The sequence below is a fragment of the Triticum urartu genome, chromosome 5A, assembly GCF_056163025.1.
Source record: "Triticum urartu cultivar PI428250 chromosome 5A, HENAU_Tu73, whole genome shotgun sequence".
Classification (NCBI taxonomy): domain Eukaryota; kingdom Viridiplantae; phylum Streptophyta; class Magnoliopsida; order Poales; family Poaceae; genus Triticum; species Triticum urartu.
The window spans coordinates 668,956,699-668,975,231 of NC_141877.1; the positions used below are offsets into that span (position 1 = coordinate 668,956,699).

General features: G+C 44.7%; 1 protein-coding gene across 1 annotated transcript in view; it reads left to right on the plus strand.

Annotated features, from left to right (window-relative positions):
- Positions 1 to 2,774: 2,774 nt before the first annotated feature.
- The window catches only part of LOC125511528 (transcription factor bHLH167), a 28,703-nt gene continuing 12,944 nt past the window's right edge, over positions 2,775 to 18,533 (plus strand). The window contains exons 1-2 of the mRNA XM_048676918.2: positions 2,775 to 2,930; positions 3,021 to 3,194. Of these exons, the coding sequence (XP_048532875.2) occupies positions 2,907 to 2,930; positions 3,021 to 3,194 (198 nt within the window). The 5' untranslated portion in view covers positions 2,775 to 2,906. The remainder of the gene's footprint in view (positions 2,931 to 3,020; positions 3,195 to 18,533) is intronic.

The window sequence follows — 18,533 nt, forward strand, 5'->3', positions numbered from 1 at the left end:
TTTTGCACAATGTGCTTTAGCACTAACCACATACAATCAGCATCGCATAATTGTCTAATTCCTTAGTGATATAGCTTGCTGATTAGGGAGTCTCCAACGCGGTCCATCAAAATGCTCCTAAATGCCTAGACCATGTGGGTCCGGACAGTTTTTTTTTTCTTCAACGCCATGCATCAAATATTCGTGGACTAGTCCAGATGTCCAAATTCCCACAAATCCAAAACAAACCTGGGGAGCTTTTGGATGATTCTGGACAGTCAGCTTGGACTATAGTCAGTCGAACCACATGTTTTCACAACCCACGTGATATTTTTGCCTTTAGGTATGCCAAGCCCACCTTGTTGTCTGCATTTGATGCCTTTCTGAATCATACAGTTGGATGACGGACTCCACTACTGCTGTCAGCGGACACGTCCGGGCATCTCTGTGGACATTTTGTGTTTCCGTTTTAAGGTACATCGTTGGAGATGCCCTTAGCTAGCTATGGTTGGTCAATATATTTACCTAATGAATCAAAATATGTCATGTATCATGGAAGTAAAGAGGTATTGTTTTGTGGCTAATTAAGTGCAAAACTGAGAATAGATAGCGTGATTCCATCAGAGATAAAAAAACTCGCATAATTTTTATCTGTAACTACATTGTTTTTCTCTCCCCTGTGTTTGCTCATGGCGTTGAAATTATTTTTCCTTCAAAAAGGAACAACACACTTAGACAAAAGTAACACGGCCGATCAAAACTACAATTTACAAGTTATGTTAGAGTCAGAAATATTATGGGAACAACTGCGTTTCTGCCTGGTACATGGAGTATTATTTCTGTTTCTGATTGCCTCCATCTGAAATATTTTTAGTGAACAATTGTGATGGTCAGTCATATTTTCTGGCCATGGGTGCCCACTTACTGCATTTTTTCAGGTGACTTTTAATCCACTTATTTCGTCTTTTGGGGCGGGTTTTGTGAAAGCATAGAAGTTACGCTGCCACTTGCTCTCAATATTGATCATGTGTTGCCCCTTGTAATTTCACATGACCGAGAATTGTATTAGACCAGATTGTAGGAACCTAGGCACTTCGGAACTCACTTAAAAACGCTCTAAACAAAATGTATTTGTAAGTTCTAAAAATAAATTTGAAACACGTCATCGATATAAGTATTGCTGTCAAATGGTAGCAGAACCGTCTGCAAGGTAGGTTGAGCTACCTGCGTGATGGGCAGTATTTGGCTGCAAAGAGCGAGGTGGTGGAAAACAGATGTGTCTCCGTGGCACGGTCAAATGGCGAGAAAAAAAAGGGTAAAATGGTAGCAGATCTGTCTGCGTGATGGAGTGAGGTCCCTGTGATGGGCAGTATTTGGCAAAGAGTGACGTGGTAGTCTCCATTGCTTCTCGTGTAGCTAGCTGCCTGCTCCACGTTCACAAGATGGTGAGTTTGTACTATCTTGTAAGCGCGCCTCGATGAGTCCACACGGTTGTTCACTGCCCTCCACACACGCGCGCACACACACAACAGGTACGCTAAAGGTATCTTAGAGGAAATCTGAAAAAAAAAAAAACTAAGAGCATCTCCAACCAACGTGCTAGATTAGCTGCGTCCTAGAAAAAACGACTATATTGCGCGCGGGATTGAAACTGACGCTTCAGCAGCCGCGCTAAAAAACTAACGGCATCGCGTGTTGCGTATTTGGTGCGTCCGCTCGAGCGCGCTGCAAAATCTAAGCTGCTGCAGGTGATGCCATCGGATTAGGCGTCGTGTTTTTGCGCTTCTGGTAAAGCAAAACATCAGCCCAGCACGCTAAAACGTTATTTCGGCACTGTAAAAAAAGTTTAGCGCGCCTCGCAACCGCGCGTATGTGGAGATGCGCTAATCTGACTCAATAAACTGAGAAGCCTTTGGTATACAAGCGTGGAAATTTCACATGAAACAATTCAATTAATTCAAAACAAGGCCAAACAAATCTTTCCCGAGCGGGGGAGTTATTTCTCTTTCTCGTTGTCTCTTGAAAGTTTTTTTTTCCTATTATTCTCTGCATGTGGGAATATATGTGGCTACTGCTTTTTGTGGGGCGCATTTTTTTCCTTCAGGAAATACTTGCTGCTTTTTCCTTGGCGCAGGAGGCGCCTCTTGCATGGCCCATGACCGATAACTATGTGCTTGTGTTTAGCCGATGGATCCAAATATATTCTGCTGTCACATTGCCACCGCATCAAATTTGCACCGCATTGGACGAAGGTGTCGCGGAGTTTGCATGTCCAGTTAGCACGTTTATACTATATATGTTGCAAAAAATCACTTTGGAGGACGGGTGCATTGGAGCCCTGTATTTCGAATAGTGTCAAAATGCTATTTTGAAGTTTCAAAAAATCATTAAAATAAAATTAACATGTTTATATGGATGTATATTACATATGTGCAAATTTTGATGCTGAAATAAGTAAACCATGTGAGTCACACAAAAAAGACAAAATCATGATTTGGAAATCATCATTTTGTCATTTTTGTATAGCTACATGTTTACCAATTTCATCATCAAACTTTTACACATATGTAATATACATCCATATGATCATGTAGAATTATTTTCAGAATTTTTTGAAAATTTAAATGTGATTTTTAAAGTATTTAAAATAAAGTCCTCCAATACACCCAGGTTTCAAAAATCCACTCTCATATATGTTGCTCGTAGTATAACAGCAACAACACACGAGTGTGGCAAACTCCATTGCACTACTATAGCACATATATACCACATAAACACATTTTAGTTAAAACTATAATAGCTACGTGTGCGGTGCCCTGTATATACCTCGTACGTGTAGTTGCATATTTCCCATACTCCCATAGGCCGGCCGGCCCCTTATCCATCTCATCCTTTTCCTTCCTGCGGAATTCTTCGTCTCCTACTCCATGGATGCCTGCGCTCTGAACTCGGTATCTTCCTTTTCTTCTTCATCTTGGTTGCATATATGTTAAGACCAGCTGTATGCTCGCTGACCTCTACCTCGATCGTGAGCTATATAGATGGAGGTGAAGGCCAAGCCGGCGAGGGGAGGGAAGAGCGGCAGGGGGAGCGGCGGCACGGCCGGGGTACTGCTGGAGAAGAAGGAGTCGGAGAAGGAGAGGAGGAAGCGCATGAAGGCGCTGTGCGAGAAACTCGCATCCCTTATCCCAAGAGAACACTGTTGCTGCAACGCTGTAAGAACACGTACGCTTTTTCTCATTACGGTACTGTGCAGTTTCACTCCATGTTTATCTCGAGATCTCGTCTCGAAAAGGCCATCTCGAACGGTACTGAGCTTATTCTGAATATTTAACTTCTAGTAATGGACTTTTCTTTTGGAAAGAGGTATAAGGCCATCTCGAACGCGGAGCCCTTCTCATATATCCGGACCGAGCCCTCTGACGCATTTTGCCAGCGCAATCTTATTGGTCCGCAGACCGGTTGAACGTCTGTTTTCTCGCAAATTTGAGGTGAAGCGGGGGCTTTGCGGGCGTCCGGATCGCTGTCACGTATGTGTATGACATCCTGAACCCATTCAAAAACTTTTCTACTCGAAAAACCCTTCCGCGCAAAGCGATTGCTGGGCAATCATGCCGTTCAGCGTTGCTCCATAGCGGTCATGATTCCGTAGCATTAATGCCGGTCGGAGCGACGCAACGGAGGAGCAGGTGGCGCCACTTGAATGCAGCCACGGCGACCGGGAAGCTTACTCCGCTAATTGCACCGCATTGAAGCCGGCTTTTCGTCCCTTCGGCCGGTTGTCGTGTCTATTTAAGCCGTGCTTCAGCGCCATTCACATCGCATCTCTTCACTCAAAGCTCTTCGCTTCCAGCCTCTCCACTCCAGCCGCGCTACCATGTTCCATCGTCGCCACCGTGACGCGTGAAGTTCGAGCCGCCATCACCGTCGCGCTACCAAGTGAAGCAAGAGCCGTCATTGCCGCCTCTCCACCGCATGAAGGTGGAGCCACAGTCCCCTCTGCACAACCACGGCATTCAAATCGGGTGCCTCGTGAAGGACCAGTTGTTGTCGCCACGACACATCCGCTATTGTCGCATCGATTAGCCGGCATCGTCGCCGAGCTGCGAATGACGTAGCAAGGCCATGAACCAGGAGGTGCTGTCGGCGATTGCGAAGGCGTGCGGGCACATCCTCTACTACCTCGGTGGCCGCGGCTTCTCGTCGCGAAGCATGGACTTAGCGGAGGACAGGGAAGCGAGGCAGGCGGCGAGGCGGGAGCGGCGCAACATGGCGTGCTTCTCGGCCATCGCCAAGTCCAACTAGGCATTGGCATGGGTCCGCGCTGACCCCCAACCACACAGGCCTGGGCCCTCGACCAGTCGCTCACCACCACGGAGATGACCATGCCTCGATGGGAGCTCGCCAAGATTGATGACGAGTGGTCGATCAGTGACACCTCTGCCGTCATCGGTAGGGGCAAGGCCGTCGAGGCTCCCTGGCTTGCGTCGGAATTGGCCAAGGTGGCCCTCCACATGGCGCAGGAGGAAGCGGAGCGTCTCCTCCGAGAGTGTCAAGTGACGGCCAGGCAGGGCTCACTAGTGCAGAATCGAGCTTTAGTCCTTGTTTGTAAGGATCTTTAGTTTCGTTTAAACAACCGGCACTAAAGAGTGATGACTACCCCCTCCCCTTTCCTTTAGTGCCGGTTCGTCATGTCCTGAGACCAAAGGCCCATCACGTGGCACAAGCCCGGGCCGGGGGGCTGGGGCCTTTAGTCCCGGTTGGCTAGACCAACCGGGACTAAAAGCTTTAGGGGTTTATGTGTTTTATGGCTTATTTTTCTTTTTAATTTTGTGTTTTTCATTTAATTTTTTAATTTCAAACATATTTTATGCTACTACATACTGTACACGCTAAGCATATACTCCCTTCGTTCCTTTATACAAGGTATATTTGTTTTCTGATAAAATTCCAGAATGTAAGATGCATTTCTTCTAATTCCTCATAATTTCTTTGTTAGCCATCTAGAAAAAGGGAAATTTTCTCTCTTCTTGTAGCAAAAGAATGAAAATATCTCTCTGTCGATTGCATATATCTCATACTTTCCTCGACTAACTGATTTAATTGCCACTAACCAATAAATTTACCGAGGGTAATTTCGTCCTAACATGTCTACAATTATGTGTCTTGGTCACTGTGCTGAAAAAAATACACCTTACATAAAGGAACGGAGGGAGTATATAAATATAATTTTTCATTTGAAATGCTTGCATTTCTTTCTTACGGGATGTCTGCTCGAAAGAAATCGACGATGTCCCAGGTACGCATTCTTCTTATATTTATCCAAATATATACTATCGGTATCATATAAACAGTGCGTGCATGCGTGGTATCCCTTATTTTTCTGTCCTAAAAGGTTACTGAGAGCAGGCCAATCATTGATTGTTACAAACAGCAATGCATGTAGGTCAAATTCCTCCTATTTGTGTTTATCCCATGCATGTACAAGTTTTTCATTCCACGGTTGTAAGAGTTTTTCAAATAATGGCCTTAGGTACACATAAATATCGTTGCCGGGTTGCTTAGGGCCTTGGATGAGCACTGACATCATAATGAACTTCCGCTTCATGCACTGCCAAGGAGGAAGGTTATAGATACATAGAGTCACAGGCCAGGTGCTATGATTGCTGCTCTGCTCCCCAAAAGGATTAATGACATCTATACTTAAATTGAACCATACGTTCCTTGCGTCATCTGCAAAGTCCTCCAACTTTCTCTTAATTTTTGTCCACTGCGACCCGTCAGCGGGTACTCTCAACTTTCCGTCTTTCTTACGGTCTTCTTTGTGCCATCGCATCAACTAGGCATGCTCTTTGTTTTGGAACAAACGTTTCAACATTGTATTATAGGAGCATACCACATCACCTTGGCAGGAATCTTCTTCCTGGGGCGCTCGCCCTCAACATCACCAGGTCATCGCGGTTGATCTTATAGCAGAATGCAACGCATACAGGGCATGCGTTCAAATCCTTGTACTCACCGCGGTAGAGCATGCAGTCGTTAGGGCATGCATGTATCTTCTGCACCTCTAATCCTAGAGGGCAGACAACCTTCTTTGCTTCGTACGTACTGTCAGGCAGCTCGTTGTCCTATGGAAGCATTTTCTTTAACATTATCAACAACTTTTCAAATCCCTTGCAAGATACACCATTCTCTGTCTTTCATTGCAACAATTCCAGTGTGGTGCCCAGTTTTTTCTTGTCATCTTCGCAATTTGGGTACAACAATTTCTTGTGATCCTCTAACATGCGCTGCAACTTCAACTTCTCCTTTTCATTTGCGCAGTTTCTCTTTGCATCGGCAATGGCCTGACCAAGATCATCAGCGGGCTCATCTGATGCCTCTTCTTCAGCTTCTTTCCCCATTACCGGCTCAGCTTCTTCCCCCATTGTTGTACCATTTATTCAACGAACTCATGGCCAGGATAGCTATTGTCATCCTCTTCTTCTTCATTCTCTTCCATTAGGACCCCTCTTTCTCCGTGATTGGTCCAACAGTTATAGCCGGACATGAAACCAGACTCAAACAGGTGGATGTGAATGGTTCTTGAGTTAAAGTAATTGTGATCATTCTTACAAACAGCACATGGACAACACATAAAACCATCCGCTCGCTTGTTTGCCTCGGCCACTAGTAGAAAAGTATACACGCCATTAATGAATTGGGGAGAGGATCGGTCATTGTACATCCATTGCCGGCTCATCTTCATTACACAACACCGAAAAGACCAAATTAATACAAGTTCATACATAAAGTGCATACACACTTATTCTCATAAAAAACATACAAACTCTCTAGCTAAAGTATTTAAATGCAACAAGAAATGCGATCAAGATCGCAACTAAGGTAACAATCAATTGATCCAACAACATAATGATACCAAGCCTCACTATCAACGGCATATTTCCTAATCTTCAAGCGCATTGCATCCATCTTGATCTTGTGATCATCGACGACATCCGCAACATGCAACTCCAATTCCACCTTCTCCTCCTCAATTCTTTTCAATTTTTTCTTCAAGTAATTGTTTTCTTTTTCAACTAAATTTAACCTCTCGACAAGAGAGTCGGTTGGAATTTCCGGTGCACATACCTCCTAGATAAAAATATCTATGTCAACTTGATGGGCATAATTTGTCATAAACACGAAATGCAACAAATAGTTATAAAAGAGAATATACCACATCCAAATCATAAACCGGACCAGGACCGATGGGGATGGATATCAAAACGATGCCACTATGTAAAACAAATAACGTACGCGTAAGAAAATTATAAAAGTAACTTTCTAAATCACACAAACATGATTTTTTTTTGAAGGATAAGAACAAGAGGCTCACCAAGGTGGTGCCGGCGATCGGACAATGCGGGCGATCGACGTGGTTAGGACGAGGACAGGAAGGCACTAAGTAAACCAGACCTACATATGCAAACTAAGAAGTTAGTTTGAGATCAAATTGCATATAAATCAAATAAACTACCACATAATTACTCCCAAACTAAAACCCACAAATCACTATACTTATAGAGCATTGGAAGAGCTAATCTAGCAATGAGAGATGAAAGGACAAAGTTGCTAACCTTTGTGAACACTTTGATGGATGGGGGTGCTACCTCTTGAGCACTGCGTTGGTTTTCCCTTGAAGAGTAAAGGGTGATGCAGCAAAGTAGCGTAAGTATTTCCCTAAGTTTTTGAGAACCAAGGTATCAATCCAGTAGGAGGCCACGCACGAGTCCCTCACACCTACACAAACAAATAAAATCCTCGCAACCAACGCAATAAAGGGGTTGTCAATCCCTTCACGGTCACTTACGAAAGTGAGATCTGATAGATATGATAAGATAATTTTTTTGGTATTTTTATGATAAAGATGCAAAGTAAAGAAATCAAAATAAACGGAAAAGGAAATAGCTTGTTGACGGAAGATTAATTTGATGAAAATAGACCCGGGGGCCATAGGTTTCACTAGGGCTTCTCTCGAGAGCATAAGTATTACGGTGGGTAAACAAATTACTGTTGAGCAATTGACAGAATTGAGCATAGTTATGAGAATATCTAGGTATGATCATGTATATAGGCATCACGTCTGAGACAAGTAGACCGACTCCTGCCTGCATCTACTACTATTACTCCACACATCGACCGCTATCCAGCATGCATCTAGAGTATTAAGTTCAAAAGAACAGAGTAACGCTTTAAGCAAGATGACATGATGTAGAGGGATAAACTCATGCAATATGATATAAACCCCATCTTGTTATCATCGATGGAAACAATACAATACGTGCCTTGCTGCCCCTACTGTCACTGGGAAAGGACACCGCAAGATTGAACCCAAAGCTAAGCACTGTTGGGGAACGTAGCAGAATTTTAAAATTTTCTACGCATCACCAAGATCAATCTATGGAGTCATCTAGCAATGAGGGAGGGGGAGTGCATCTACATACCCTTGTAGATTGCGAGCGGAAGCGTTCAAGAGAACGGGGTTGATGGAGTCGTACTCGTCGTGATCCAAATCACCGATGACCTAGCGCCGAACGGACGGCACCTCCGTGTTCAACACACATACGGTTGGGAAGACATCTCCTCCTTCTTGATCAGCAAGGGGGAAGGAGAGGTTGATGGAGATCCAGCAGCACGACGGCGTGGTGGTGGAAGCAACGGTGATCTCGGCAGGGCTTCGCCAAGCTCAGCGAGAGGGAGAGGTGTCACGGGAGGGAGAGGGAGGCGCCAGGGGCTAGGGTGCGGCTGCCCTCCCTCCCCCTCACTATATATAGGACCCCTAGGGGGGCACTGGCCCTAGGAGATCCAATCCCAAGGGGGGGCGGCGCCCCCCCACCCCTAGGGTTTCCAACCCTAGGCGCAGGGGGAGGCCCAAGGGGGCCGCACCAGCCCATCAGGGGCTGGTTCCCATCCCCACTTCAGCCCATGGGGCCCTCCGGGATAGGTGGCCCTACCCGGTGGACCCCCGGGACCCTTCCGGTGGTCCCGGTACAATACCGGTGACCCCCAAAACTTTCCCAATGGCCGAAACTGGACTTCCTATATATAATTCTTCACCTCCGTACCATTCCAAAACTCCTCGTGACATCCGGGATCTAATCCGGGACTCCGAACAACTTTCGGGTTACCGCATACTAATATCTCAACAACCCTAGCGTCACCGAACCTTAAGTGTGTAGACCCTACGGGTTCAGGAGACACGCAGACATGACCGAGACGACTCTCCGGTCAATAACCAACAGCGGGATCTGGATACCCATGTTGGCTCCCACATGCTCCTCGATGATCTCATCGGATGAACCACGATGTCGAGGATTCAATCAATCCCATATACAATTCCCTTTGTTAATCGGTACATTACTCGCCCGAGACTCGATTGTCGGTATCCCAATACCTCGTTCAATCTCGTTACCGGCAAGTCACTTTACTCGTACCGTAATGCATGATCCCGTGATCAACCACTTGGTCACATTGAGCTCATTATGATGATGCATTACCGAGTGGCCCAGAGATACCTCTCCGTCATACGGAGTGACAAATCCCTGTCTCGATTCATCCCAACCCAACAGACACTTTTGGAGATACCCGTAGTGCACCTTTATAGTCACCCAGTTACGTTGTGACGTTTGGCACACCCAAAGCACTCCTACGGTATCCGGGAGTTGCACAATCTCATGGTCTAAGGAAATGATACTTGACATTTGGAAAAGCTCTAGCAAACGAACTACACGATCTTTGAGCTATGCTTAGGATTGGGTCTTGTCCATCACATCATTCTCCTAATGATGTGATCCCGTTATCAATGACATCTAATGTCCATAGTCAGGAAAACATGACTATCTTTTGATCAACGAGCTAGTCAACTAGAGGCTCACTAGGGACGTGTTGTGGTCTATGTATTAACACATGTATTACGATTTCCAGATAACACAATTATAGCATGAACAATAGACAATTATCATGAACAAGGAAATATAATAATAACCATTTTATTATTGCCTCTAGGGCATATTTCCAACAGTCTCCCACTTGCACTAGAGTCAATAATATAGTTACATTGTGATGAATCGAACACCCATAGAGTTCTGGTGTTGATCATGTTTTGCTCTAGGGAGAGGTTTAGTCAACGGATCTGCTACATTCAGGTCCATATGTACTTTACAAATATCTATATCTCCATTTTGAACAATTTCACGAATGGAATTGAAGCGACGCTTGATATGCCTGGTCTTCCTGTGAAACCTGGGCTCCTTGGCAAGGGCAATAGCTCCAGTGTTGTCACAAAAGAGAGTCATCGGGCCCGACGCATTGGGAATGACTCCTAGGTCAGTAATGAACTCCTTCACCCAGATTGCTTCTTGTGCTGCCTCTGAGGCTGCCATGTACTCCGCTTCACATGTAGATCCCGCCACAACGCTTTGCTTGCAACTGCACCAGTTTACTGCCCCACCATTCAAAATATCCACGTATCCGGTTTGTGACTTAGAGTCATCCAGATCTGTGTCGAAGCTAGCATCAACGTAACCCTTTACGACGAGCTCTTCGTCACCTCCATAAACGAGAAACATATCCTTAGTCCTCTTCAGGTACTTCAGGATATTCTTGACCGCTGTCCAGTGTTCCATGCCGGGATTACTTTGGTACCTTCCTACCAAACTTACAGCAAGGTTTACATCAGGTCTGGTACACAGCATAGCATACATGATAGACCCTATGGCCGAGGCATAGGGGACGACACTCATCTTTTCTCTATCTTCTGTCGTGGTCGGGCATTGAGCCATGCTCAATCTCGTACCTTGCAACACAGACAAGAACCCCTTCTTCGACTTATCCATATTTAACTTCTTCAATATCTTGTCAAGGTACGTACTCTGCGAAAGACCAATGAGGCGTCTCGATCTATCTCTGTAGATCTTGATGCCTAATATGTAAGCAGCTTCTCCAAGATCCTTCATTGAAAAACACTTGTTCAAGTAGGCCATTATGCTTTCCAAGAATTCTATATCATTTCCCATCAACAGTATGTCATCCACATACAATATGAGAAATGCTACAGAGCTCCCACTCACTTTCTTGTAAATGCAGGATTCTCCATAAGTCTGCGTAAACCCAAACGCTTTGATCATCTCATCAAAACGAATGTTCCAACTCCGAGATGCTTGCACCAGCCCATAGATCGAGCGTTGGAGCTTGCACACCTTGTCAGCATTCTCAGGATCGACAAAACCTTCCGGCTGCATCATATACAATTCTTCCTTAAGGAAACCATTAAGGAATGCTGTTTTGACGTCCATTTGCCATATCTCATAATCATAGAATGCGGCAATTCTAACATGATTCGGACGGACTTCAGCTTCGCTACGGGTGAGAAAGTCTCATCATAGTCAACCTCTTGAACTTGTCGATAACCCTTAGCGACAAGCCGAGCTTTATAGATGGTTACATTACCATCCGCGTATGTCTTCTTCTTAAAGATCCATTTATTTTCTATGGCTCGCCGATCATCGAGCAAGTCAGTCAAAGTCCATACTTCCTTTTCATACATGGATCCTATCTCGGATTTCATGGCTTCCAGCCATTTGTCAGAATCTGGGCCTGCCATCGCTTCTTCATAGTTTGAAGGTTCACCATTTTCTAACAACATGATTTCCAGGACAGGGTTGCCGTACCACTCTAGTGCGGAACGTGTCCTTGTGGACCTACGAAGTTCAGTAGCAACTTGATCTGAAGTTTCATGATCATCATCATTAACTTCCTCTCTAGTCGGTTCAGGCACCTCAGGAACATTTTCTTGAGCTGCGCCACTCTCCGGTTCAAGAGGCAATACTTCATCAAGTTCTACTTTCCTCCCACTTACTTCTTTCGAGAGAAACTCTTTCTTTAGAAAGGATCCATTCTTGGCAACAAAGATCTTGCCTTCGGATCTGAGGTAGAAGGTATACCCAATAGTTTCTTTAGGGTATCCTATGAAGACGCATTTTTCCGATTTGGATTCGAGCTTTTCAGGTTGAAGTTTCTTGACATAAGCATCGCATCCCCAAAATTTTAGAAACGACAGCATAGGTTTATTCCCAAACCATAATTCATACGGTGTCGTCTCAACGGATTTCGACGGAGCCCTATTTAAAGTGAATGTGGCAGTCTCTAAAGCATAGCCCCAAAATGACAGCGGTAGATCGGTAAGAGGCATCATAGATCGCACCATATCCAATAGAGTGCGATTACGACGTTCGGACACACCATTACGCTGAGGTGTTCCAGGCGGCGTGAGTTGTGAAACTATTCCACATTTCTTTAAGTGCGTGCCAAATTCGTGACTCAAGTATTCTCCCCCATGATCTGATCGCAAGAACTTGATTTTTCTGTCACGTTGATTCTCAACCTCACTCTGAAATTCCTTGAACTTTTCAAAGGTCTCAGACTTGTGTTTCATTAAGTAGAGATACACATATCTACTCAAGTCATCAGTGAGGGTGAGAACATAACGATAGCCACCGCGAGCCTCAACACTCATTGGACGGCACACATCAGTATGTATGATTTCCAATAAGTTGGTTGCTTGCTCCATTGTTCCTAAGAACAGAGTCTTGGTCATTTTACCCATGAGGCATGGTTCGCACGTGTCAAATGATTCGTAATCAAGAGACTCCAAAAGTCCATCTACATGGAGCTTCTTCATGCGTTTGACACCTATGTGACCAAAGAGGCAGTGCCACAAGTATGTGGGACTATCATTATCAACCTTACATCTTTTGGTATTCACACTATGAATATGTGTAACATTACGCTCGAGATTCATTAAGAATAAACCATTCACCAGCGGGGCATGACCATAAAACATATCTCTCATATAAATAGAATAACCATTATTCTCGGATTTAAATGAGTAGCCATCTCAAATTAAAAGAGATCCTGATACAATGTTCATGCTCAAAGATGGCACTAAATAACAATTATTGAGGTTTCAAACTAATCCCGTAGGTAAATGTAGAGGTAGCGTGCCGACGGCGATCACATCAACCTTGGAACCATTCCCGACGCGCATCGTCACCTCGTCCTTCGCCAGTCTCCGCTTATTCCGCAGCTCCTGCTTTGAGTTCCAAATGTGAGCAACCGCACCGGTATCAAATACCCAGGAGCTACTACGAGTACTGGTAAGGTACACATCAATTACATGTATATCACATATACCTTTAGTGTTGCCGGCCTTCTTGTCCGCTAAATATTTGGGGTAGTTCCGCTTCCAGTGACCACTTCTCTTGCAATAAAAACACTCAGTCTCGGGCTTGGGTCCATTCTTTGGCTTCTTCCCGGCAGCTTGCTTACCGGGCGCGGCAACTCCCTTTCCGTCCTTCTTGAAGTTCTTTTTACCCTTGCCTTTCTTGAACTTAGTGGTTTTATTCACTATCAACACTTGATGTTCCTTTTTGATTTCCACCTCCGCTGATTTCAGCATTGAATATACCTCAGGAATGGTCTTTTCCATCCCCTGCATATTGCAGTTCATCACAAAGCTCTTGTAGCTCGGTGGAAGTGACTGAAGGATTCTGTCAATGACCGCGTCATCCGGGAGATTAACTCCCAGCTGAGTCAAGCGGTTATGCAACCTAGACATTTTGAGTATGTGCTCACTGATAGAACTATTTTCCTCCATCTTACAACTGAAGAACTTGTCGGAGAATTCATATCTCTTGACCCGGGCATGAGCTTGGAAAACCATTTTCAGCTCTTCGAACATCTCATATGCTCTGTGTTTCTGAAAACACTTTTGGAGCCCTGGTTCTAAGCCATAAAGCATGCCGCACTGAACGAGGGAGTAATCATCAGCATGTGACTGCCAAGCGTTCAAAACATCTTGGTTCTTTGGGATGGGGGCGTCACCTAGCGGTGCTTCTAGGACATAATCTTTCTTGGCAGCTATGAGGATGATCCTCAGGTTCCGGACCCAGTCTGTATAGTTGCTGCCATCATCTTTCAGCTTGGTTTTCTCTAGGAACGCGTTGAAGTTGAGGGCAACGTGGGCCATTTGATCTACAAGACATATTGTAAAGATTTTAGACTAAGTTCATGATAATTAAGTTCATCTAATCAAATTATTCAACGAACTCCCACTCAGATAGACATCCCTCTAGTCATCTAAGTGAAACATGATCCGAGTCAACTAGGCTGTGTCCGATCATCACGTGAGACGGACTAGTCAACATCGATGAACATCTTCATGTTGATCGTATCTTCTATACGACTCATGCTCGACCTTTCGTTCTTCCGTGTTCCGAGGCCATGTCTGTACATGCTAGGCTCGTCAAGTCAACCTAAGTGTATTGTGTGTGTAAATCTGGCTTACACCCGTTGTATTCGAACGTTAGAATCTATCACACCCGATCATCATGTGGTGCTTCGAAACAACGAACCTTCGCAATGGTGCACAGTTAGGGGGAACACTTTCTTGAAATTATTACGAGGGATCATCTTATTTAAGCTACAGTCGTTCTAAGCAAATAAGATGTAAAACATGATAAACATCACATGCAATCAAATAGTGACATGATATGGCCAACATCATTTGCTCCTTTTGATCTCCATCTTCAGGGCTTCATGATCATAGTTGTCACCGGCATGACACCATGATCACCATCATCATGATCTCCATCATCGTGTCTTCTTGAAGTTGTCTCGTCATCTATTACTTCTACTACTATGACTAACGCTTTAGTAATAAAGTCACTAGTAGAAAACAGGGCTATGGTCCAGTCCGGCTCAGCCCATTAGTCCCAGTTCAGTCTAGAACCGGGACTAATGTGAGCATTGGTCCCGGTTCGTGCGGCTAAGGCATTAGTCCCGGTTGGTGGGATGAACCAGGACCAATGGGCCTCGCTCCTAGCCCACAACCATTGGTCCCGGTTCGTGCCACAAACCGGGACTAAAGATTAGACCTTTAGTCCCGGTTTGAGGCACGAACCGGGACTAATGGGGATGAGACCTTTAGTCCCGGTTCGTGCCACGAACCGGTACTAAAGGTCCCATTTTCAAACTATACCCCCCCCCCTGTGGATCGCCTTTTCAGTTTTAAAAAAAATAAAAGAAAATGATGGAAATGTCAAAAAAAATAAAAGAAAATAAGTTTCACATGTGATATGTGGTGTAGTTGTTGGGAAAATTTACAAATATGAATTTCGACTTTATTTACAAAATCTCTCTGGAATTTGTAAAATGGGCATAACTTTTGCATACGAACTCGGATGAAAAAGTTTTTTATATGAAAAATCATGTACTCGAAAAGTTACATCCGATGGAGACCGCCTATGGCCTGTTTGCAAATTTCTAGAATCCTCAAATTCCAAAAGGAAAAAAAGTTATGCTCAAATTTCAGTTTTTTAAAATTTTCAGTAAATCTGGTCAAACTATGGTCAAACTACTTATTCAAGAAGTATTAGTATTACTAAATAATTATTCAAGAATATTAGTGTTATTAAATAACTATTTCACCTTTTTTCAATTTTGGTCAAATCTGGTCAAACTATGGTCAAACTGTGGTCAAACAATGGGCAAACTACTTATTCAAAAATATTAGTGTTACTAAAAAATTATTGTTTTTTAGAACAATAGTTTTAAACTCAAACAGTGAAATATGTGACTTCATGCTCAAGCTAAATTCCTGAGGGTTAATAGGATTGACATCTTACTATTGTCAGGAAAACAACAAGTGCAGACTTGGAAACGAGGGAGAATAGAACCCGGAAGTTAAGCGTGCTCAGGCTGGAGTAGTGAGAGGATGGGTGACCGTTCGGGAAGTGAGATGATTTGGAATGATGAGGGGTGATTAGAGATTAAATTGAGCAGTGATGAGGGGTGATTAGAGATTAGAGGTTAAAATAATTCAGAAATTTGAAAATAAAAAAATTCAAAAAAAATTTCAAAAAAAAAATCAAGAAATTTCCTTTAGTACCGGTTGGTGGACTAAAGGGTCAGGGCATTAGTACCGACACTTTAGTCCCGGTCCAGAACCGGGACTAAAGGCCCTTTTTCTACCAGTGAGTAAAGTAATTATATGACGTTTATGTTGACACGCAAGTCATAAATAAATTAAGACAACTCCTATGGCTCCTGCCGGTTGTCATACTCATCGACATGCAAGTCGTGATTCCTAGCACAAGAACATGATCAATCTCATACATCACATATATCATTCATCACATCCTTTTGGCCTTATCACATCACACGGCACATGCTGCAAAAACAAGTTAGACGTCCTCTAATTGTTGTTGCAAGTTTTTACATGGCTGCTATAGGTTTCTAGCAAGAACGTTTCTTTCCTACGCCAAAACCACAACGTGATATGCCAATTTCTATTTACCCTTCATAAGGACCCTTTTCATCGAATCCGATCCGACTAAAGTGGGAGAGACAGACACCCGCTAGCCACCTTATGCAACTAGTGCATGTCAGTCGGTGGAACCAGTCTCACGTAAGCGTAGGTGTAAGGTCGGTCCGGGCCACTTCATCCCATGATGCCGCCGAATCAAGATAAGACTAGTAACGACAAGTAAATTGACAATATCGATGCCCACAACTGCTTTGTGTTCTACTCGTGCATAGAAACTACGCATAGACCTAGCTTTGATACCACTGTTGGGGAATGTAGCAGAATTTTAAAATTTTCTACGCATCACCAAGATCAATCTATGGAGTCATCTAGCAACGAGGGAGAGGGGAGTGCATCTACATACCCTTGTAGATCGCGAGCGGAAGCGTTCAAGAGAACGGGGTTGATGGAGTCGTACTCGTCGTGATCCAAATCACCGATGACCTAGCGCAGAACGTAAGGCACCTCCGCGTTCAACACACGTACGGTTGGGAAGACGTCTCCTCCTTCTTGATCCAGCAAGGGGGAAGGAGAGGTTGATGGAGATCCAGCAGCACGACGGCGTGGTGGTGGAAGCAACGGTGATCTCGGCAGGGCTTCACTAAGCTCAGCGAGAGGGAGAGGTGTCACGGGAGGGAGAGGGAGGCGCCAGGGGCTAGGGTGCAGCTCCCCTCCCTCCCCCTCACTATATATAGGACCCCTAGGGGGGCGCCGGCTCTAGGAGATCCAATCTCCAAGGGGGGGGGGGCCAAGGGGGGTGGCTTGCCCCCCCCCCCCCAAGCCAAGTGGGGCGCCCCCCACCCCTAGGGTTTCCAACCCTAGGCGCAGGGGGAGGCCCAAGGGGGGCGCACCAGCCCATCAGGGGCTGGTTCCCTTCCGCACTTCAGCCCATGGTGCCCTCCGAGATAGGTGGCCCCACCCGGTGGACCCCCGGGACCCTTCCGGTGGTCCCGATACAATACCGGTGAACCCCCGAAACTTTCCCGATGGCCGAAACTGGACTTCCTATATATAATTCTTCACCTCCGGACCATTCCGGAACTCCTCGTGACGTCCGGGATCTCATCTGGGACTCCGAACAACTTTCGGGTTACCGCATACTAATATCTCAACAACCCTAGCGTCACCGAACCTTAAGTGTGTAGACCCTACGGGTTCGGGAGACACGCAGACATGACCGAGACGACTCTCCGGTCAATAACCAACGGCGGGATCTGGATACCCATGTTGGCTCCCACATGCTCCTCGATGTTCTCATCGGATGAACCACGATGTCGAGGATTCAATCAATCCCGTATACAATTCCCTTTGTCAATCGGTACGTTACTCGCCCGAGACTCGATCGTCGGTATCCCAATACCTCGTTCAATCTCGTTACCGGCAAGTCACTTTACTCGTACCGTAATGCATGATCCCGTGATCAACCACTTGGTCACAGTGAGCTCATTATGATGATGCATTACCGAGTGGGCCCAGAGATACCTCTCCGTGATACGAAGTGACAAATCCCAGTCTCGATTCGTGCCAACCCAACAGACACTTTCGGAGATACCCGTAGTGCACCATTATAGTCACCTAGTTACGTTGTGACGTTTAGCACACTCAAAGCACTCCTACGGTATCCGGGAGTTGCACAATCTCATGGTCAAAGGAAATGATACTTGACATTTGGAAAAGCTCTAGCAAACGAACTACATGATCTTTGAGCTATGCTTAGGATTGGGTCTTGTCCGTCACATCATTCTCCTAATGATGTGATCCCGTTATCAATGACATCTAATGTCCATAGTCAGGAAACCATGACTATCTTTTGATCAACGAGCTAATCAACTAGAGGCTCACTAGGGACGTGTTGTGGTCTATCTATTCACACATGTATTACGATTTCCAGATAACACAATTATAGCATGAACAATAGACAATTATCATGAACAAGGAAATATAATAATAACCATTTTATTATTGCCTCTAGGGCATATTTCCAAAAAGCACTTCTCCCATTGCAAGAAAGATCAATCTAGTAGGCCAAACCAAATTGATAATTCGAAGAGACTTGCAAAGATAACCAATCATACATAAAAGAATTCATAGAAGATTCAAATATTGTTCATTGATAAACTTGATCATAAACCCACAATTCATCGGTCTC